The 23,420-nt window shown below is 38.5% G+C and overlaps 1 protein-coding gene across 2 annotated transcripts in view; it reads right to left on the reverse strand.

The window, feature by feature from the left end:
• Positions 1 to 23,420, reverse strand: part of bcr (BCR activator of RhoGEF and GTPase) — a 66,189-nt gene that overhangs the window by 3,135 nt on the left and 39,634 nt on the right. Inside the window, exons 4-22 of one of the 2 annotated variants that reach the window (XM_079585189.1) lie at positions 22,067 to 22,252; positions 18,428 to 18,535; positions 16,908 to 16,968; positions 16,579 to 16,631; positions 15,615 to 15,755; positions 10,589 to 10,710; positions 10,143 to 10,308; positions 9,532 to 9,651; positions 9,348 to 9,423; positions 9,158 to 9,262; positions 8,739 to 8,813; positions 8,523 to 8,620; positions 6,920 to 7,051; positions 3,530 to 3,589; positions 3,338 to 3,447; positions 2,485 to 2,624; positions 973 to 1,107; positions 741 to 846; positions 35 to 197 (exon numbers count right to left, since the gene is read on the reverse strand). In XM_079585189.1, the coding sequence (XP_079441315.1) occupies positions 35 to 197; positions 741 to 846; positions 973 to 1,107; positions 2,485 to 2,624; positions 3,338 to 3,447; positions 3,530 to 3,589; positions 6,920 to 7,051; positions 8,523 to 8,620; positions 8,739 to 8,813; positions 9,158 to 9,262; positions 9,348 to 9,423; positions 9,532 to 9,651; positions 10,143 to 10,308; positions 10,589 to 10,710; positions 15,615 to 15,755; positions 16,579 to 16,631; positions 16,908 to 16,968; positions 18,428 to 18,535; positions 22,067 to 22,252 (2,157 nt within the window). Of the gene's footprint in view, positions 1 to 34; positions 198 to 740; positions 847 to 972; positions 1,108 to 2,484; positions 2,625 to 3,337; positions 3,448 to 3,529; positions 3,590 to 4,761; positions 4,955 to 6,919; positions 7,052 to 8,522; positions 8,621 to 8,738; positions 8,814 to 9,157; positions 9,263 to 9,347; positions 9,424 to 9,531; positions 9,652 to 10,142; positions 10,309 to 10,588; positions 10,711 to 15,614; positions 15,756 to 16,578; positions 16,632 to 16,907; positions 16,969 to 18,427; positions 18,536 to 22,066; positions 22,253 to 23,420 lie in introns of those variants that run through there. The other variant, XM_079585190.1, reaches the window with a different exon arrangement.

Raw genomic sequence — 23,420 nt, forward strand, 5'->3', positions numbered from 1 at the left:
GGTTTTCTTTATGGTTTCTATACTCTGAGCATACCTGTGACATGACTTCCAGCGACCAGCTGTCCCCCATCGTGATAGGCTGTGTGGGGTTAGTGGGGATCTTGCTGTCCTTTTCAGAGGGTCGTAGCAGGGTCGGGCCAAACACGGTGGCCAGATTGTGAAGAGACATCTTGTTTACACTCTCCTTTTCGGCAATCCTAAAAAAGACAAAGAGGCAGAGAAATTGAAGAAGGAGAGAGGATTAGTGTAAAAAAGCATCTGGATGACCTGTCAAGAACATGTTCAAGACATATTTCACCATAAAATGTGAAAAGATTAAATTCAGCTTGGTGGCGCTTGTTGTATTGAACTAAAATATATATTACTTTGCATTATGGAAATAAGAATTTGTGTGGGAAATTTGCTTAATTATCATGGAAGTGTATATTACATTTCCTAATAAAATATAATTTATATAATTAACTAAATCTTTTGATTATGAAGCTAGCAGCACTCAAAGAACGACCATGTGATGTAAACAAGCAAAATGTTCCAAAAACTATGTTGCTCCAAAAACAATGTTTTTATTAACCAATCATAGCCTTAACACTATATTTAATCCTACCCCTAAAATCATCCAGCTTTGAATGTTCTTTTTTTCATATGAATGTTCCAGAAACCATTGATGTTGATCCAGGAACCTGTCTTCCTTGTTGTTAAGCCTCTGAAAACATTGTGAAAGTCAATTCAATCTTGCCTACCTCTTGAGATGATCCAGCAGGAAGAGGAAGGTGACCAGGTTGGGCTCTGGTAGAGACAGCAGAAGGTTCAGCATACAGCTCTCCTTAGCTACGCTGTCTGAGAGAGCTGCAGAGTAACAAGGACATAATCAATATAGTTCTACCTTTAAGATGCCAAGGCTGCTCAATACTTGGCTTTGTGTGTTGGCTCAATACAAAACTTGTGTTTTGTAAGTAAAAACAAACGACGAACCAATGCCTCCTGCAAAGTTAGGGTACAGCTCGTCGGTGAACAGAGGCTCAGGAAGCTCCCTGAAGTACAGCTTCAGCGTTCCGGCAATGGCATTCACATCCATCTCACTCATCATTACTGACACATCTTTATTATCTGTTACAGAGAGAGAAAAAGAGAGAGATCAGCAACTAAATTGGCTGACAAAAAATCTGTCATTGCTTAATGTAAAAAAAAACACGGCGTGATGTACACCTTCAAAGAAAAGGAACTGGAAGAAATATTCTGATTGATATTAATCCACAATCTGACTTGTGATGCAGCCTGGAATTAAACTACACTGGGCCCTATCATACACCCGGCGCAATGCAGTCAAGCGTGACGCAAGTATTTTTTGCTAGTTTCAGCCCGACGCAGTTATCATTTTCACGTCCTGCGCCACGTTGTTTAAATAGCAAATGCATTTGCGCCTATTTATGCGCCCATGGGTGTGCTGGTCTGAAAACGAGGTGTGTTCAGGCGCATTGCTATTTTGAGGCAACTGAAATAGACTGCGCCATTGACCAAACATTGACGCAATATTTTTTTTGTTATTTAAAGAGCGCATTAGTAATGGGTCCACAACGCGTGCACACTCTGCTTATTACACACACAGGGACGCGCAGCACCACACAAACTAGCCAAATATTAGAAAATAAAAGGATTACAATGTAAAAGATTCATATTGTGAACATCAAGATATGGTGGAATCCGGCTTGTCCCGTAGATGGTCTGCTTGCGCTCTTTAACCTCGCGCACGAGCAGATCCGTTTCCTCTCTGGAGACGCTTGCGCTTCAGTTCAGTCTTTACGCTTGCAAATTCCGTCATGTAGCCTAAATAGCGAATCCGCCAAGGCACGAGCGCAACTGGCTTTTAAGGGGAATGGGAGATGAGACTCTGGTTGGTTTATTTCACATTATGCCCAAAACACACCCATTACTCATTAAGAGAATAGGGACAACCCTTTTAGACCATGCAGCGCACGCGCCAACCATTTTACCGTCGTTAGCAAAAGTGGATTTGGACACGCCCTAAGTGCACTTGCGCCCTGCGCTTTAGACCATGCGCTTAGATTATTAAAATTATTGAATTTTTTTTCTACATTTTCTGTCACCAATGGAGTTTGGATTCCATGCCACTGTCACCTTTTGGCTTGCTTAGTTGGGACACTTAATATTTAGCAATTTTACTTGCACTGACACTATTGGATAAGAGCTGAAAAAAGCTGGATGATGAAATCACTGTTTTCCACTCATTCCATAATTGATGAACTTTACACAGTTATTAAACCAAACTAAATCAACACTGAACTGATTTTAACTGAATAATGACTGTTTACTAATTGTCTTTGTAGAGCTGCTTGTGAGCAGAATTGAATTATGTTTCCATCATTGTATCATTATTTTCCTGTTCATCACTGTAAAGCTGCTTTGAAACAATCTGTATTGTATGAAGATAAATAAAGGTAAAATGAAATGACAATGGTCACTCACTGGTGTCAAATGCACTTTTGAGCGCTTGGATGTCAGTGGCCACTCCTGAGACACGGTAGATGCCCACTTCCTCCATTCCTCTTCTTTCAATCTCCTCTAGACACTGTCTGACTATGTAGGGCACTTTAGAACGCTCCCGTCTTGAGACAAGAAATAATAACAACATCACGATACCAGCCATTTGATTTGAATGATGATGGAAAGAAACAAGGGCAACACTTTTTTTTTGCATTCAGCAAAAACAAGATCTGCAAACAAAATCTAACATTTTGACATTGCTCTTTGGGGTCGCATATATAAATTTTTTTTTGATTGATTTGGTGCCCCCAAGATACATTTCTTATTACTATAAATGTTGAAAACAGTTGTGCTGTACATTTTCATTTGTATGAAAAAGAGAAGAATAATGCCTTTTCTGTTCAACAGAACAAACAAGATTTGCAATGACACGATGGTGAGTAAATGGCCAAATGTATAATTGGATGAATTATCTCTTTAATGCTTTACATTAATCAGCAGTAGGTGCTGCTTATGTAGAGACTTTTAGTGCGCATGTTAGGGTCTAAGTATCTGTACTGGTGTTGTCATGTTGTCTTTAAAGCATTAATTGGTTCTGCCCTAAAACCCATTAGGAAGCTCATTACAGACAATCCTCATTACTGTCAATCAAATCAGACCATAAACACTGCACAGAAAAAGGCAGTTCTATGAACCCTATAATTTTCTGTATATTCTAATTTCCATTTTCCATGCCTAAACATGCAAAATAATAGCATCAAAATGTGTGTGTAAAAAGGACCAAATTATTTTCTAGTGTATGTATAATGCTCATGTCAAATGTGTGCTGACTCACTTTGTCACTGAGGAGATATTTACTCCAAATACACCCATGGGCTTCCGTGAGGGCATTCTCTTCAGGCTGAACTCCCGGCTGGTGAACTTCATGGATATTTTCACCTCAATCTTCAGAAAAAGGTGTATATTTAGTAATTATAGAGATGGATGGTAGGATTACAAGTAGAGGAGCAGATGTGGATATACTCACCCCATTCATAGGAATAACTGTTCTCTGCCAGTCTTTACCCTGGAGCATCTGAGGATCCAACTGGATAAGAAACAGAAAAAGTAAAATACAATGGGATTTACAATATGAACTCCAACAAAGACATGGAACATTTGTCTTTGCTGTGATTTAGAGGGCTACACGTGTGTCTTTATCCGTTAATTACACCACAGATGTTATGAAGGGCCTGAAGTGATGTGAACATTTTTCATAATGCCAGTTCTCCTTATACAGCAGTTTTGCACATCACCAGCCAATTTCTATGATCCCTCTAAGCAAACGTGGGGCCATCTGGAGTGGGCCAAATTCAGCATGTTCCTTTCCCTCATCCTGGCCTAATCTCCATATGGTCTCGTGTAAGGCCTGATCCTGCTCTGCTATTTAATCTCATCATCTCAGTCATTACAACCTGTCTGTCAACAGGGCAGGGAGACAGAGTGAGAACTGGGGCTTAGCCTGGCCAAACACCACTGCCAACTAAGGTCCAATGAGCTCCAATGGTTCCATTAGAGCTCCAATGGGTAACAAAACCACACCCACACATAATAATTTAAATATATATATCAAATGTGAGAATGCTGACATGAGTGGCAATATTTAAAAGTTATATTATTTATAAAAATATGAATATTAATTATAATGGATAGAATTATATTATCATTATTTGGGCTAAAAAAATAAAACATTTATTGTTAGGTTTTTTTTTTTTTCATTATCCAGATTATATATGAAGCCAGAGTAGATGTCATCTCTTGTGGCTCATATTCTCATTTCCAAGCAAACCGAAATTTCAATCAATTTTAAATAAAAGATTGTATCCATAATAACCAAACAATGGGGGAAAAAATCATTAAAACTGATTTGACAGATAACATGGATTTCTTTCAACATCAAAGTGCAATATATAATACAATATGAACACATTTTTTTTTTTACAAATATTTTATGTAGTCTCTTAATGTAAGCCTGTAAAAATGCATGTATTCTAATTATAAAATAAATTAAACAATTAAAAAATATATATTTTAGATATATCATGTCACACAGCAGGACACTGCTAGTGACTGCTTAAACATTTACCCATATACAACTGTTAAACTGCTGATTATGATTAAACACAGTTCCCTTTAAACAAACAACAATCTGTAATTTTTCCTCTCTTTACCTTTCTTCTGTGCAGGACATTCTGTACACGGCACCATAACCCTGTTCCTTTGCCTGCCAGGGCAGTTTGCGTGGAAATGTCTACCTCTACACCCTCCACCAGCCCCACATCACAGTCCTTGAAGGGTGGAGAGCAGCTCCTGCCCTCCTCAGCCAGCCCTACCACCGCATCCTCACTCATCTCCTTCCCATCTACGACTGTGTAGAAACTGAGCAGAGATCTTCAGCAGGAACTGGAAATACCTTAGGATGTGGTGTAATATGGACCTTGAGGATCATCCTTAAGGGTTATATTTGTTCGTAAAAGATCCATTGCTGCAATTCAACAATGAGCTATTGTCGTTAACTCAAATAACTCAGAAGGTCTACAATATCAGAAGTGTTTCAGTAGCTCTTTTAACAACTATAAATCCTCAGTCTGGTGCAAATGTTGAGCTACAGAGATCCAATTACTCACTGCACTGCAAATGCATCCAGAATCTTCAAGAGTCCCCAAATCTACTGCTGTTCACTGAAGGATCTATTTTCCTCTTATTTCATTCTTTACTGTCTCGACTCTCGACACCATTTCCTTGTGTAATTCTGCATAACTGTCTTTTTCTGCACCTCAAGCTCAGATTAGATGATCCCTTGACTTACCTCAGTCTGAGTAAGCTGCCCTGCCCTGCCCTGCCCATAAATCCTTCCATAGCCACTAACATCCAGTGGACCAATCAGAGCATTATACTGCTGCCTTGCAGTGTTGCATCATTTATGTAAATGAAATAAATTTCGCTAACTAAAATAAAAGCTAACATTAAAAAAAAACTGAAAAAAAGAAGATATTTCATGACTCTAAAACTAAAATTAATCAGTTTTTTTTAACACATTCTACTGTATTTTATCAATTATAAACATTAGTTCATCAAAAAATTCAATATGGAGTTATATACTAGACACCCCTGAAAAATGTAACAGTTTTTAACATATTTAAATATTAGTAAACACATTAAGAAGCCCTAAAATATTAACTAAAATAAAAACAAAATATACTGATGAACTCAAACTAGCAGTCATAGAGTGAAAAAAAAAGGATTAACCATAAATGTAAATTTAATGGCAGACCATTGGAAGCTGCATTTGTGTATGAGGAGAACTAAAAAGTAAAATAGCAAAGCAATAAATCATTGTAATGTAGAATAAAAATACTTGATTGAACAAAGACCACAATACTTAACTACAAAAAAACAAAACACAACAAAAAATGCATTTTATGACTTAGGAACTTGGAAAGAGCTTCCCAAAGTCTGCTTTGTCTAAAACAAGTCTGCTTTCAGAACCACAGAGGGATCATAGCACAGCCTACTAATCCTTCCCTCTTCCCCCATGATACACCAACCGACACTTTCAACCAATTGCATCTAAACCTAGACTTTACAAGCAATTTTTTGTAAGGCAAAATAATTTTGTGCTCTTTGTATGACCCCACAAAACTCTCTGGGGATGGGACTGATAGGTCAGCTGATCTGACGTAGTTTTGGATGTGACATTTTCAAACAGGACATGAATTATGGATGATTTGATGCCTTAAAGCAAGGGCAGAGTGAATAACATCCTTCCTACTAAAAAGAAGATTAAATGTCTGGAGTATAAAGGCCAGTCACCATCTGGGACCATGTCTTTCATAAGAGCAGATATACCTTTGACCGGACTCACTCAGTTGTCCAGATGGAGAATGACACTTAGCTCACAATTGTTTACATGAGCAAATTTATGCTCGCAACACACCTGTTTAACCAGTAGAAATTTGCCAATTTGATATATAGATGTCAACAACAATATATAGGCTAAATAACTACATTTTCAAACATATTAGATGACCTCACTAACTAAAAATCCATCCAATTTTTGGTTTAAAACGTGTATACCAAATGCCTGGGTGGTACCACCAACCACTGTTTTCATTGTTAACTAAAACTATAATTTTTGTTAATTGAAATAAAGCTTAAAAAAAAAACATTAGATGAAATATGTAAACAAAATTTAAAGTGTTGCCTTAGCAACTAACTGAAACAAAATAAGTTTAAGTACTAAAATTACTCGAATATGACAAAAAAGACAAAAGGAGATAAAAAAAAAAAAGCAATTATAAAAATAAAAGCTAATTTAAAATATGGTTAAATACAAAATGTTTGTTGCAGTGTTTATGCAGTGTACTGAAGATCATACCGCGATTTGTCCTTTGCCCATAATTCTATCCGTGCTGTCTCCATCCTCCCTGTTCATCTTGGCTTTGTTGTAGCTCTTTTCGTAACACAGTAGACGTAATGTATGGGAGCCCTCCAACTCAATCTCGAACTCCTGAGGCAGAAACAATACAGAAGAACTACATTATCCATTATCCATATATACACAACAAATATACAGTATAACAAATATATGCATACAGTAGCTAAAACTTCTTTTTGGGAAAAAATCTTTTATTAGGGCTGTCAATCGATTAAAACATTTAATCGCGATTAATCGCATGATTGTCATGAGTTAACTCGTGATTAATCGCAATTAATCCCACATTTTTTATTAGTTCTAAATGTACCTTAAATTAATCCTTTTCAAGTTTGTAATACTCTAATCATTATGGGCATGGATAAATATGGATGCTTTATGCAAATGTTTATTATTGAAACCATAGTCAACATAGAGCATGAAGACAGACATGTTTCAAAGGTCATAGATGTTTTTCAAAGAACATGTTCATGTCTATTAGACACACGAAGAAAGAACAAAGAAATACCAGATTCCCAATACTTCTCTTTCTTTGCACTGAGCAATTTACTAAAACAAACATGTTCAGATTTTTGCATGACAGGGCAGCTCTTCTGAAAATGCTAAATGTACATTAATTATTTATTATTACATTAGTTTGTCTCTCTCTGTGCCCATTTTGATGAAGCTAAATTCTCAATAAAACTGTTTTCATTGGTATGTTTGACTGTTTCTGTTGTCAAACAACGGAATGAATATGAAATAGTGACTGAAACTCGATCCATTAAGACATAACCAGCTCTCCCTTCCAAGATGTTAATCTGCACAAAAATCCTGATAATCGAGCAGTCGTCTGATGAAATCAAATACACATAAGATAAAGACAATATCTGTGCTGTGATTTCGGCTATACTTGCATGTAAAATTAGAGAACCAACATAATATCTGTGTTTAACTGAATTAAAGAGAGAGAGAGAGAGAGAGAGAGAGAGAGAGAGAGAGAGAGAGAGAGACCTAAAGGGGTCTGCAATAACGCTAAGTTGGCAACACTGTATCTCCATTTCTCCAACTAGGGGTTGGGCCATGGGTCAAACAGAAAATACGTGCTGCGTTAATCGCGCGTTAAAAAAATGTGTGCCGTTAATATGATTTTGCGTTAACTTTGACAGCACTAATAATTATAGATACAAAATAAATAAAAATCTGCATTCTACTGAGTAATAATACAATTATTAAACACAGATTAAGGACAACATTTTGTTAGAAAAAACAAATACAGTGTCACTTCTGAACTCAATTCAACAGACAGTGTAAGGGTACCTCTATCCAGATTTAACACCTGCTATGCTATGCCTCAGTTCCTTTCCCTTTCTCCCCTTTACTTTGGGGGATGGTAATTGCTTTTAATTAAAATATAAATTAAATATAATTTGTCCAGGAGGACTTCTTATTCCACATGGCCACACTTATGCTGCTCTTAATTAAGAATTAAAGCCCCAAGAGCGTATCAGCAGGCAGGTCTTTTCATATCAGTGGTATATAGACAGGGACAGGCATGTGGGATTACCTCATTCCACTTGGGCTCTGTGGTGTATCTGTACACTCTTGTTTTGGCTTTATTCACAAAGATACCAAAGGAGTCCACCTCTAATGTGCAATACAGATCTAAAGAGAGGAAAAGGAAGAGTTACTAACACTTTAATGTGGTGCTAGGACAGGCTAAGCACATGTATACATGAACTTCGATGTGCACAGAGAGAGGAAGAAGGAAAAAGACACGTACTTAAGCTCTGTTTAAGTCCAGAGGCAGAATGGACAATTACATTCAGGAATCCGTACAGTCCAGTAGGTTCATCCTCTTTAAGTGGAGAAAAAAGTGGAGAGGACTGTTTAATGCATTTTAAATACATAAAAAATACATATTATTTAAACACAATAGAACAATAATGAATAAATAAGTAATTGTTTTTTTCCTCTAATTTAATAAAATTGTTTTGGATAAGATATGGCATTATTGGTTATATCAACAGAAAAAAATGTCATTCAAGATGTGAGCAAATGTTTTTTGTTTTTTTTACATTTTGCATGAATGTACAATAAATTCATAATTACATTTGAATCATGTACAATAAATCCAGGAACATTTAAAAACAACACAGCTTTGATTTAATGCGGTCTTCAAGACCTGTGCACCTTTCTTACCATCTTTATTGACAGTGAGGGGTAACTGATGGACCGTCTGGAGTTTGACACAAGAGTTGGTGAGCATCTGAAGCTCCATGGATGTCAGGCTGAAGCTCTTAAAGCCTGGAAAATAAGTAAGCATTCAGTTGAGGAAAAAACAACAACTATCACCAATTCAAATCCTGATTTCAGCGACAAGGCCACTCACATTTTTTCTGCTGTTCTCGAATCACTTCCTTCCACTCCGCACGCTCATAGTCCGACGAGATCAGAAATATGTAGCACTGAAATGCATAACCGACACGGACTGTGAGCATGAGAAGGAACATTGAGAAGGAGTTTGAGGATGAAGATCAGATACGACAGAAAGGCCGTGAATCACTGGCTCTTACCTTTCCACTGCGGTTGTGCACTCGGAGGGGCATGTTAGGAGAGTTCAGCAGCAGTTGCGATTCCTGTTCTGACAGCTTCTTTTTCAGCCTCTCCATAACCTTTGACCCTTTGTTGGCTCTCTGTTGAGATAGAAGTAAAAGCAATCTTAAAACCTAGTATGTCGTCAACATTTGAATGCATGTATGCGGCCCAAAAAATGCAGTCTATATATGCAAGATAGCTTCCTACAGTCAAATATTCACTTATTGAAAGGTTTTGTGGTGGTAAGATTTTGACCAAAATGTATTTGATCTAAAATACAGTAAACATTTTACTACAATTAAAAATAATTGTTTTCTGTTTCAATACATTTTAAAAACTAATTCATTACTGTGATAGCAAAGCTGAATTTTCAGCATCATTACTCCAGTCTTCAGTCACAATTCTTTGTAATATGCTGGTTTGATTCTCAAAAAAAAAAAAAAAAAAAAAAAATACAGTCAGATCTGTTAGGTCTGAAAAGACTAGCACAAATGTTTACAGTATATTAACAATTTTACTTATTTCATAAAAACTTATAACAAATTATACATGACAATTTGAGTGAAAATTAGCCTAAAATATCCTGTACCCTCTCTCTCTGGATCTCACTCCTCAGGGATGAGATCTTGATCTTAATGGCATCCAGCTCTTCATCAGGGGCCTGCGGGATAGGCAGGGGCTCGGACTCTTCCGCTGTTTGGAAGGTGAGATCCGAGAAGGGAACGTACCACTTAGAGTCATACTGCTGGCTCTTCCTGCAGACAGACAGAGAGAGAGGGGAAGAAGGGGTGATGGGGGAAATCGTTCAATGTTCAGGCAAAAATACATCCTAGAATATAGAGTATGGATGATGGTGCAGACTGGGCCCACAAATCTGAAGAGTCAGGATGTTAGGCACATAATCTCACACGTAATTGTGATTGATAAAAATTAATGAATTTGATAAAAAATAGGAAGAGAGTAAGGGGAGTAGACAGAATTAGGGACAGATAGAAATGAGTAGAGAAGATGAGAGACAAGGAGATTTTTCCTTACCCTCCAATCTGTTTCTTCAATTTGGCACAGAGAAGGAGGTCAGTAAAGAGAAAAACATGGCGTAGTTTCCGGGCCCCTTCCACAAGCTCCACCATAAAGCTGTCCTTCAACAGCTGACGGTTCTGACATACAGAAAAATAAAATAGGCAAATTGTAATAAAAAATAAATAAATACAATTAATTAAATAAAGTGTGTGTGTATATATATATATGTATGTATGTATGTTTGATGAACAGTTCAAAAGCTCAGCATTTATATTAATATAATTATTTTTGTAACCATGCAAAAGTATTCAATGTTACTTTTGAATTTAATCCTTGCTGAAAAAAAGTATTAATTTTCTTTCTTACTGACCCCAAATGTTTATATTATTATCTGTCAAATTAACAATAGAACAATTCTGACTTATCTGAAGTGCCACTAGGTGGCAGTCCTACCTTATTTTCAAAAATGACATCAACTCTCAGAAAAGAGCAGTGAGCTGGTGTGTTGATGAGTCTTTGTGTTTATGAAATGAGAAAATTGGGAGGACATTTTGAAACAGGTAAATCCTGTCCACAGATCATATGCTAAGTGATAGTCCCGCAAGCCTAAGTGGTAGTTAATGTGTGAAAACACACACACACACATACGCATAACACAGCCCCTGGCCACATGTCATGCATCAGTGCTCCCACAACGACACATCACCTCTGCAGTGGGGAAACAAAAGATGATATCACAAGCATCTCATCCCATTGGACGCTCTAACCTGGCTCCACTCACCTCCACATTCTAAGACCACAAATTTTTTGGTGCAGCATCACTACTGCCGTTGACTCACCCAAACATATATCACTGGATGCTTGAGTGAATTTCCCAGTGATGTGCTGTCTGCAGCTGGAGACATGGAAGAGACGGAAGAGTCACCACATACTCATTCCAAAACTCCCAGCATGCCAGCTATGTAGTACGTCATTGCATTTCAAGAACAAAGTGCAATGGCTTGATTTCAGCTTATGCCACCGCCAAAAACATGGCTCCAATTTTAGCATACAGAAATGCAGTGGACAAGATAAGACAGCCTCTTTCCACATCTCTACCAAGAGGAAGAGCAATAACATTGTTTAAACAGTTCAATCAGTGGTTAACGGCGCCTCTTTTTCCTCAGCCGTTTTGACAGTAAATGATTTGCGGGGTCCTGTGTAAGTCGTTTGGTTACTGTCTTGAAATAGGGTAGATGATTCCAGTGAATTCAGAGACTCAAAGAGCTGTTTGTGCCCAAAAGATCGCACTCAGTCAGCACTACTGAAACGGGATCCTGGGAAACACAATGTTCCCAAATGCTCCCACACCACCAAGATTATAATGGTCCTGTTTCAAAGGGGAATCATGCAGGAAGCGCATACCATTGCAAAAAAAGGTCGTCCAAAACGTGTTTGCTGAACTCTTCTTAAGAGAAATGCGGGAAAAGAAGGGAGGGCCACACATGTTTGCAGGAAACAATAGTTTCTGGTCACATCAGTGTGAGTGAGGGTTTCCTTTCAAAGTTCTCACGTTTCCACAAGCCTTTAATCAAAAGGGAGGATGAGGCACATATTTATGATTCTTGTCCCAATGGTAATGCACTCAGCCATCCTGGGGATGGTAGTAGGGAGCTTTATTGTTGTGGTGGCATTCTGCAGTCAGATATGTTTTGCTAGTGAAGAAGGGGTTATAAAACACTATATATGTTTTATAATAGACAGTTGGCTGGTTATTTGGCAATAATAGTAATAATAATAACAACAACAACAATGATGATTATTATTATAAATCAAACAGCAAAAAATATTCTGTTTGTTGATTCTTAATCTTGGTTAAAAAAAATATTGTTGTTAATATTAACAACAATAATAAGAAAGCCTCCTTTCCTTTCTCTTTCTTCTTCACTCTGCAAGACACACACACACACACACACACACACACACACACACACACACACACACACACACACACACACACACACACACACACACACACACACACACACACACACACACACACACACACACACACACACACACACACACACACACACACACACACACACACACACACACACACACACACACACACACTTGTCCAAAAACAAACCGGCCTGGTATCCTACTTAAATTTCATCTGCAAACACTTGTACGGTTATGCACTGTACACTGTGTGCAAATCTATACCAGTATCGTATCAGTTTAAAGTTAACATGATGTGCTTTTTCCCTCTTTGTAAAACAGGAGACGCTCAAATGAGCTGTCTCAGCACATCAGATGACATTTTTCCAACATTTCGCCTCCAGTAGAAACATGACAATGGCAATATTTCATAATCACGCACTAAAAATGGACTGAAACCACTGAAAATTAAACATTCAAAATAAAAAAATGTGCAGTTTGTGGAGCTTAAACAATGTGTATTTGTAAAGACAAAAAACCCTCTGGAGTGCATTTTTTGCCTTCTTAACATGTTACTTATTATTAGTATTATGAGCCTATCATTAATAGTGTCACTTTGTTAATAAGGAATAAAGCCCCACATTTATGTGCTTAAAATCACCTCTCAACAGATTGTGCCCTAAAGGTAAGAAGCAAAACGCTCTTCACAACAGTATGTGTGTGGTATGTTGACATGCATACGGTTTTAATAGTCTTTTGAATAGAGCAGGTGGCTTTGAAGTGCCCGAGGTCATCTGGTTGTGTATGCACTTTCGTTTGATGTGTATCTATTGTACAGGATTTAGCATGTTTGAATTGCTTCTGTGTGTTAGCGTTTGTGTCTTTAGTGCATATAGTGCATACACTTCATATGCATATTTACATTTTGAATGAGTGTATGTACGCAGTCAGCGATGTCACATGTGTGCAGCTACATATAAAAAGCCCATCACACATCGCTGTGCGCGCTTTGTATCGCAGACGCGGAAAGCTGCTTTATGAAAATGGCAGGTTCATTTGCATTTTAATTAAGTGGCTTTGGCCCAGCTAGTGCTGGCCTCTGGGGCCACCCTGAATCTTTTCTCTCTCTCTCTCACCCGCATACCTCCAGTTTCAGCACGGGTAACACTAGAAGCGCTAGCTAATCAACGCAACCATGACCTGAACAATCATGCTAATGCTTATAGCTGCCCACTGATATCAGTTCTGAAGTTACTCTTAAATAATGAGATCATTGTTCAGTGGCATCAACCAAAGAAGTAAGCTTAGGGGACCATACTGTACACCTCTCAGCTCAAGCTAGATGCATCTCTAATATAACTAAATGAAATAAATGAATTAAGTAATAATGATGTAAAAATTATAGCTGAATTATAGCTAGTTTCAAGTCACAGCTTCATTGCTAGTAGAGAGACGCTGCACAGATGCAGGTTATTCACATCTTTCTCTCTCTCTCTCTCTCTCTCTCTGTCTCTCTCTCTCTCTTGCTCTCTCGCTCTCTCTCTCTCTATATATATATATATATATCTAGGCTAATTCATTCAAATAAATTTTATAATTCAATCAAAAAATTTAACTACTTTATCTCTGTCTGATTTAAAGCAGACATAATGCTAGATCTGCGAGTCAAATAATGGTGGTAGTAGGTGACAAAAATAAATGTCATTTTAACCCTTCCAGTCAAATGTAGCTCCGCAAACATCAATAACAGCTTTAACTTGTCAATGCTGGCAAATAATCATGGTATACGCAGGATAATCCAGGGTTAAAATCCCTAACATATCAGCTGATTTATATCCAATATCGTCCAACATCGATGAATTACAAAACAAAAAACTCTAATATTGGCCTATAAACAATATATTGTGCCTCCTTAATCACTAAAAATGTTTTTTTTTTAAAGTGGAGCATAGCTATGCAGTTGCTAAGGTGTTCAAAGTAATTTTTATAATGCTGATATATGGTTGCTATAGTAATCTGGGTGCTCGCTAGGTTATCGTCAACAAGACGTTTGATTCAAGTCAGTATCTCAAATACTCATGGTCTATTTGAATCCCTGAAGCATGAGCAATAGTATTAGTGAAGCTAGTCTTAGCTATTAAAGAAAGCGTGTTTATTAAATCTAGAAGCTATAAAAACAAAAGGAAGGTAAACTAAAGCTTGTATTTTCTTCGACTGGACTGAAAGACAATAAGCTCCACAACAACACATTGATTTCCATGAGTTCGTTTCATGCACACACTATCAATATTTGATCAGTCGGTCTGTCCGCACGCGCCCGAGGGAGGAAGGTGGGAGCGTTGTGGAAACTCCTCCTCACCGTTTACTCAAAGTGGGTGGTGCCTGCTCCACACAAGATGGCCTGTTATGAATAATCAATGAGTTGCGAGTCAGAGCAAGGTGGCTCATTAAGGCAAATTACAAGCAAGCGCTGCTCGCCATCAATCACACAGCAACAATTCATCTGCCACTCTCCTGAGGCCACATTGCTGGAATGAAGGGGGCGGCACAGAGAGTCTGTGTCTAAAACCAAACATATCTTTAATTCCCAAGATCCTTTCAAGGATGAGTTTCTCTGCTGAGTTCAGGAAGGGTATACGCTTTCTTACCGCCTGTGACATCATCATGACTCAAGAGCATTAGTAAGCAGAAACCGAAGAGATGATTAAAAATAAATCCCACTAGATCTGAGCACAAACAACTGAAATGCAGCAAAGAGTTCAGAAACAAATAGAGGATGCTTTATTTATAGCGTAAAGCCTCTGTGGAGATTGAGAGTACAGTATAAGTTAGTGTGAAATAAAGAGAAGGTATTGTCGCCCAAGGATAGGTTGTGCAGAGAGCAGAGGGTGGGTTGGCTCTGAGATGGATGGAAATGACTAGTCTGTATATCCTGTTGGGAGTTCATTGGCTGAATGGCTTCAGGGCACCTGCAACTACATGCGACCTGGAATTTTGACATTTCTTTGCCCTTTAAAAATACGTTTTTGACAAATACACTCGATCGTAAACAAGATGGAGGACGTATGAGAGCGAGGAGAGGGGTAAGATGGAAGGTAGGAAGGGTTTCTGCACTCACCTCTCCCTTCTTCACTGTCATAGACTGGCGGCGAGGTGTGCTTTCTTCGTTAATGCTGGACAGGAAGTTCTGTGAGATGCGGAGGGCGTCCTGAAGGAGGGGGTAATCTGGGTGACTGGAGGGTGTGTGTTTCAGAAGATCCTGTATAAAATACACACAAACATCAAACATAAAAGAACATTTTATTTATTTAATGATTTAATCAATGATATTTTTTGAAATAAATAAAAATAAATTGATGGCTGTCCATGGCAAACGAAATATACCAACACGGTGCACTCGTATTGCTATGAACAGGAGAAATTCCAAAATTTTCAAATATGGCGACTACAGGGCATCTTACACAGTGTCTACACAGTGTCTACAATTTGTATTGTAAGTAAGCGCTATATAAATAAAGGTGACTTGACTTGACTACACTAGACGAGAGGCAAAGCGACCGTTGCAAATCCATTTGTGTGAGAAGCGCAAGCACTTGAAGTACGTCAGAAATAGAACGGGGCATCAGTATTTGTAGTGTCATGTTACGCCGCATCCATCCAGTGTAGACAGCATCATTGATTATAATGGGTTCTGTCTACTTCTGTTGCGTCGAGCCGCTCGTGTCTGGTGTAGACACGGTGTTAGTCCCACCTTCTAAATAAAAGAGTCAATCACCAATTGGTAAAGTTATTGCATCACTGCAGTGGTTGTTAGAAGCTCCAGTTTCTATAACTTTTGAAGTGATATATATTAATGTACACTTGTCTCCTATGTTGTTTGCAGTGCCCTTCGGACTTAACCTTTACACTCCCTGCGTTTTAGAATCTCACTTAAGATGGCCGAATACCCTGGGAAGTGAACTTCACAAAGCACTATCTGGCAAATGGAACGTTCTTTAAATATGAGCAATAGTAAAAATTATAAACACTACACATTTAAGCAACGCTTAAAAAAATATTATGATAAATTAAGGTTGACTCACGTGTAAAACAAGCGTGCTCCGTGTCACTCTGTCCACTGGTTTATAGAGCAGAGCTGGCAGAAACAAGACAGAAGAGAATACACACAGTGGGTGATTATTCACAAGAGACACTTTCATACTGCAGGCTCAAATGCCGATGTTTGAAACCTTATCTAATCCACCCACTCAATGGGTTTTATGCAACTGAATTTAAAAGAAGGAAATAAATTACATGCTGGGAGCAAAATGTGCAACACTTAAACTCAATGAAAATACCACATATAATATAATGATCATTTAAATGTAACGATATACATGAAAACAATGAATGCAATCTTGTTGTATCTTACTTTCCAGTGAGTATTTGGCTGTCAGGTCCTTGCACTCCTTGGTGCTCCTGACCTTGAGACTCTGCAGAGATATCAGAGACAAACTCAGGATCAATAAACCTGTGAAGTGCACACCATCACACAGCCCTTGTAACTCTAATCTAAAAAAGAACATCAGATTACTATTACAGAACCACTATTTCACATATTACAGCTGATATTCTCCTAACAAACGGCATTCATTGGCTCTCAGCTCATTTCACAGTCATGAACACAAAGTAATGGTTAATTTGGCATCACTAGTCAGCTGTTTTGCCAACCTCAGAGCTTATCAGTGTTGCACACAATGGTCTAAACATTAAATGTAAAAACAAACAAAGCTTGCTGTTACATGCTTGAGAGTGTACTTGTTCTATTACTGTGTATATTCAACTCTCCCTCCTCCCTTTGCTGTATATCGAAAGAATACCTTTCGGGAGAGACTAAATTAATAAATTAGCCTGTCACATTTGATCTACATTTGCTGTAAGTAAATGTTTCTTATTGCAAGCTTTACACTGGCGGCTATACACTCTAGAACCCACTAGAAATTGTCCACCCCCGCAAGTGCGAACAAACAATTATCCTAATGTTTGCTTTCGGTTGTTTTAGAAGGGAGGAAAATCCAAAGTGTAAAAGGAAGTAGTAGTTGGCATGACAACAGCTGGTAGGGGGAATAAAGTGGAACGAGGTGAGCATCATCATGTAGATTTTATTCTAGACACCCTCTTCATAACATTTAGCAAGGCATAAAATCTCCCGCTGAACTCTGAAGAGGGTTGAGCACCGCTTTTAGATCTGCTATGCTGGTTGGTAATGGTCTCTCTTTTTAATCATTCACTCTATTTGACCCCATGGAGGAGTGCAGCAGGTAAATAAGCCCTGCATAAACAATGGAAATTACTTGTTCTTTGATGGCAGGATGCATCAAGTACACAGTAGATCTGATTGGAGGTTGTTGAGGCTACAATTCCACTCTCTTGTTTTCTAACTTGCATATGTATCGAATTTCTCAGATCAGATCACTTGGTTCTATCCACCAGATATTGATTTGATGAAGGCAGATCGTGACTACTTGATCGTTAAAAAAAGTGATGGTGGTTTAAGCAGACTAAATTAGTTTTAATGAGTTTTAAGACACTATGGTGCGTTATCACCTAATGACATTTAAAAAAAAAAAAATTACATGGTCAAAACAAATTTAAAAAATGAAACATGAATGTATGAATTGTTCACAAAGATATCTGTGGATAATTAGTTTATAAACTTGAAGCATAAGTGCATAACTGTTTTTGCTCTAGTATCAAAATCATTAAATTTCACTGGTATTGGTAGCAACTTATAATTTCACTAGCCTGGGTTGTTACATGATGCTATTGGTTCTAACTAATCAGAAGCTTGTGTTTGTTTGCTTTGGTAAGAAATAAGCTGGGGATTTTGGGTAGAGGTATCTGTTCCAGTATTAGAATAAAAACGACCTTGAGCAATCCAGTAGGCATTACCTCAGAGATCTCTGCGAACTGTGTGTTCGCTTGACAGCACTTCTCCGCGGTCTCCACTGCGAGTTCGTAATTATCCACAAAGGCCCTGTACAATCCAAGCTGGCTAGCCTGCAGGAAGAGAAAACAAAGTGAGTCATTCCCGCTCATGCATCTTTTTGTCTTTGTTGCCCATGTATAGTGGACTTTAAAACAGTAGGATGTAAACTGTGGAGATTTATGAGTACATCCAAGATGGCAGTTCCCGCTCCTGGCTAACAGTGACACTATCATTAATGAGTGAGATGCACGCATGGACTCGCCATGGTGACATGGGGCGGAAAGCCGGGACAGTGTCTTCGCTGCAGGAGCAGCTGGGCTGTTGCTCTGCGTGGCTATAAAGCCTACAGTGGTTGCCATGGCAGCAGAGGCCAACTCTTCGGTGAGCAATTAATGCATGTGGCTGGCGCTTGTAAAAAGCACATTTGGAAATCTGATTTAGCCCATCCAAACTCAATAGCCTTCCTGCCAGTGCTGGAAACCTCTTTACAGATCAATCAATCTCTCAGAACACAAATACTGTATACATTAGATGATAAAGAGTTTGTGTGGGTGTATATGCGTGATAATAAACAAGCTGGAGCAGAGCCAACTAAAACAATATTTGTCTGTCTGTACTGACTGTGCGGATTTGGACAGTTTACAAAACTATAGAATATGTTTCTGATTTCTTTACACAGCCCTAATCAGTAGTCATTTAGCTTTACACTTTCATTTTCCAGTCGTTTGGGGCCTTTGGCAGTATGTTTTTGTTTTTAATGGATAGTTCACCAAAAGATGACAATTCTATCCTTATTTACTCTCATGTCACTCCATACATGTATCAAGGCCATTTCACACAGCACTGACAGACGCCGACCAACGCGGGCAATCACCAGATTACAGTACGTCACTTCTCAGACACGACAAATGAGAGCAGACCAAAAACAGATGATGAGTAATAAACTGATCAGACGAAACACAGCATAAAACATGCTATTTTGATGATAGTTTGTTGGTCAACAAACTGTTCTGGTGACTACTGACTTCCATTGACAAAAAATAAATAAGTCGTACGGGTTTGGAACTACATGAGGGTGAGCATTAATTTTTGGGTGACCCATCCCTGAACCATCCAACAACTGTTGGACAGGAACGAAAGATAAATTGGTATGACCCCATTGGTACACGTCCAGGCTTGGTGGTACGTCCGGGAATCTTTTATTCTGCACTGGCCAAAGAGTCCATAAGTGAAGTCATTTTCTCAGTGTGTGCAATCCTCTCCATGCTGAGCAGAAACAGCCGCCTTGGGCCAGAATCTATCTGCAGCGTGGAGGACGGGAATTTACTCTGCGACAACCTCATTACAGCGTGGAGAGAGATGATGACCGTAATAAAGCAACGACAACACATGCCGAGCCGAGTCAAACCGTGGCTGAGCGCTGTGAGGAGATGCGTTAAGCTGGAGTAAGAAACTGGAAATTTAGCAATGTAAACAGACATGATGAAGCAAGTTCAATCAAATGTATTTAAAACATACAAAACCAACTAATCTAAGAGACCTGATACAAATTGTTCAGGTTGTCAATGTTGTTTACTATGTGTGAATTATTAAGGCAAGAAAACACAGAGAAAAAAACCTAGTGGAAGAAACACAATTAAATTTTCAGACAGTAGTATTTTTGAATTTAATGATAAAGATTGAGTGTTTGACACTCCAGTCTGCAGGAAATACCGATCACAATACATTCTTTTTGTACGCTGGTTATGGTTTTAAACTCACTCTCCATGTCCCTAAAGTCATATTCTGCGTGCGATTCATTGAGCAAAAAAGTTGAATAGATACAACTTGTATGTAGTATAAATATTGTTATTGTGAATACTTTTGGCCATGATAATTATGTGAAAATCTGATATCATGACACCCCAATCCACCATCAAAAAGAAAAACTATAATTTACTCTGCAAATGCTGTCACAGACACCGTGTTGACAGGTCAGTATTCATTATTCAGATAACACATAACTAGCCCATTAAGTGTTGATACAGGAGAGTTGTATGCTAAGGCTGTTTTGAGAAGGTTGAGATGCATCTAAACATGACAGAAATGTAAAAGTTGATACGTCAGCTGGTTGAGACAGCTTGTCAGAGGCTTCAGCACAGCAGTGTTCACATCCTCTCAGCCTCAACACACTTCCTCATGATGACATGACCATATGCCAGGCCCAGCTGAAGATGAAAGTATGTTCCTCTGCACTTAACAATGTTTAAGTAGGTCACAGATCAGCTGTAAAAAAAAAGTGAATTTCAGAATCTCTCGACGTTAGGAGATCATTTACATACGAGTGTCAGCGACAGGCGTAAATCATTAAGTGCAAGTAAAACGGGGAATATTTAGCATCTTTCTCACAGCTGAGCAGGACAAACATCACCTTTGACTTTCTTCATGATTTGCGCTGCGTTTACTTACTCAACATGAGCTGTCTGGAAGGAAGGAACAACACAAACAGCAGGAGACATTTCTACCACTGACTGCCTATATCTTTCTCGTTCATACATCTTGTTCTCTCTCCTGCTGCGAGCAACTGTCTTTTTAGGGAGCTGCCTCCTCAAGCGCTGCATCGCCTCCTGCCTCCGGATTCTCGCTAATGGATGTGGGAGAGGGCGAGGGGATCAGTGACAAATAGCCTCCGGTCAAAATGACAGACTAACTGACTGTCTGAGGAAAACCCAACACCTTCTGGGAGAAAACACAACTTGCTGACTATAGCTTTCGATTATTGAATGTGGGACAGTGAAAGTGGGGAACAATGAAGGGTAAAATGGAAAGATAAATAAATGCAGAATAAGCCTCCTGCGCACACTGCGTGGACCCCCCCCCCCCCCTCCCCCCTGACAGCAGAGTCACGTGAGGAAAGAACTTAATGGAAAAGAGTGGGTGGGTGGGGGGGATGTGGCAAGAGATAGAGAACACAATCTTCGAATGGCACTATTAATAGCCCTCTCCTCGAGACACAAAGCACACACTGTAGTATCTGCCCAAGTGGCTGTGTGAAAAAAGACAGCATTGAGATGTGTTTTTCAACATTACACAGGCTCCTGCAGTCCAGACATTGTGTGACTGTGCGTTGTTGATCTAGGGCCATAAATGATTCATTTAGGATTGCTTGATTTGGAGATAAATGTTAATTTTTATTCAGCCTCATGGCGCACAAAAGAGACAGCTGATGCGGTTCCACTATGATAAGAATAAAATTTGACTCTAAATGACTCTTTGACTCTTGCTTCTAAAATGAACAATTACATCACATGAAGGAAAGCAGATTCTGATAATATATAGATTAAAAAAAAACATGAAATTCTGTTTGCTGTTGACTTAAAATACTTCAGAGTAAACAGGATATATATTCTAGAAAAAAAGGAGGACAAGATTGTATCCATAAAGATCTTATATGATCATAAAAAATGTTTCAAACCAAAATGGAGTCAGGTGATTTGACAGTAAGACAATAATTTGGTGATGTCAGAGAATGGGAAAATGTATTACATAAGACGACACAAAATTTCACAATTACTAAATTGGGTCCATTTTAATTTAATAGCTGTTTAGAAAATGTTACTCACTTGTTTTTGGAAAAGGTCTCCCACGCGTTGATGGTGACTCCACTGCTGCACTCTGGGTAAAAGGCTATCATAGAATTCTTTGTGGATCTCATAAAGCTCAGGCACTTTGAAGAAGATGGTTTCGATCTGTTGAACAGTCAGGACAGGCTGAGAGGTGGTGGCTGCTGCTTTCAGGGGCTTCATGGGCTGACAAAGGAGCAGGAATAGACATTTGGACATGTCAACATGTTTTAGTAAGTCTGCTTATCACTAAAGAAAGACAAAGTATGAACAATCTCAATTTGCAGTGCAACTGAGAAAGACCCAATGGTATTAGGCCGTGGGCCGGACCCCGAAATTGTGAATTTCACAGATCCCTGCCAAGGAACTAAGTGATTTGTTTACAGATGGCATGTAAAAATTCTTATAAGTAGTGTAATCATTGTTTCCAACGTTGATGTGTGCACATTTTATGAAGATATCGATTTAAACTCTTACATTTTTAAACGGGCAAATTTGTAGAACTACTAAATCGTAGCGCCAGAAAACGTAAACAAATCACCCGTATCCTTGACTACCAACATATTTGATACAGTAACTTTGCTCTCTTTATAACGAAATCCTGCGATTTAAATAGTCTTTATATACTTTTTGTCTACACGAGCTATACTATACATTGTGCACTTACCGTCAGAAGACCTCTAAGGTTATTGGTCACCCGTGACATACATAGAAATTTACATAGACCGCATAACAACAAAGCGGGACGCGATTGACAGCCGGTGTGCGACAATATGAAGTGCTGTATGTTGCTTCTAGGGCAAAAAGCCCAATAACCTTATTTTCTCAAACAAGTTGGGCATCATTTGTTCAGTGTGCCCAGAAATGGGTTAACCTCAACACTGCTGAGAGTTTAATAGCTGAAAAAGCCATAGCAACATTCAATTTAACAGAAACCTGGAGAGCCCAAGATGTGCCAGTTAATGTGGGCTTCCATAGGGAATGCTACATGCTCTTCACCAATAAAGATCACATTGCAAGAGCATGTAGGAGGAGAGAAATGGCAGCCAAAGATACTGAAGGTATGCATCAAATCCATAAATTCTGCAAATTTTCTATTAAAATAATTGTGTATTGATCGTGTAACTTTGGCTATGTATGTGTGTATTGTAGTTAGTTTAAGAAAGTATGTTAAATAAACCTCACACTACCAGTGAATCTTAACTACACAAAGTGATTTTTTATTCATGTATATTTTTGAACACTTTATCTTAATTTTATTGAAAAGCTGGAGATTTAACAAGGGCAAAAAGCATATTCAATATAAGATTACAGTGAATAGTGTAAGGTTGACAATGAATTGAACACAAAAGTC

This window comes from Phoxinus phoxinus, assembly GCF_949152265.1.
Source record: "Phoxinus phoxinus genome assembly, chromosome: 17".
Lineage (NCBI taxonomy): Eukaryota > Metazoa > Chordata > Actinopteri > Cypriniformes > Leuciscidae > Phoxinus > Phoxinus phoxinus.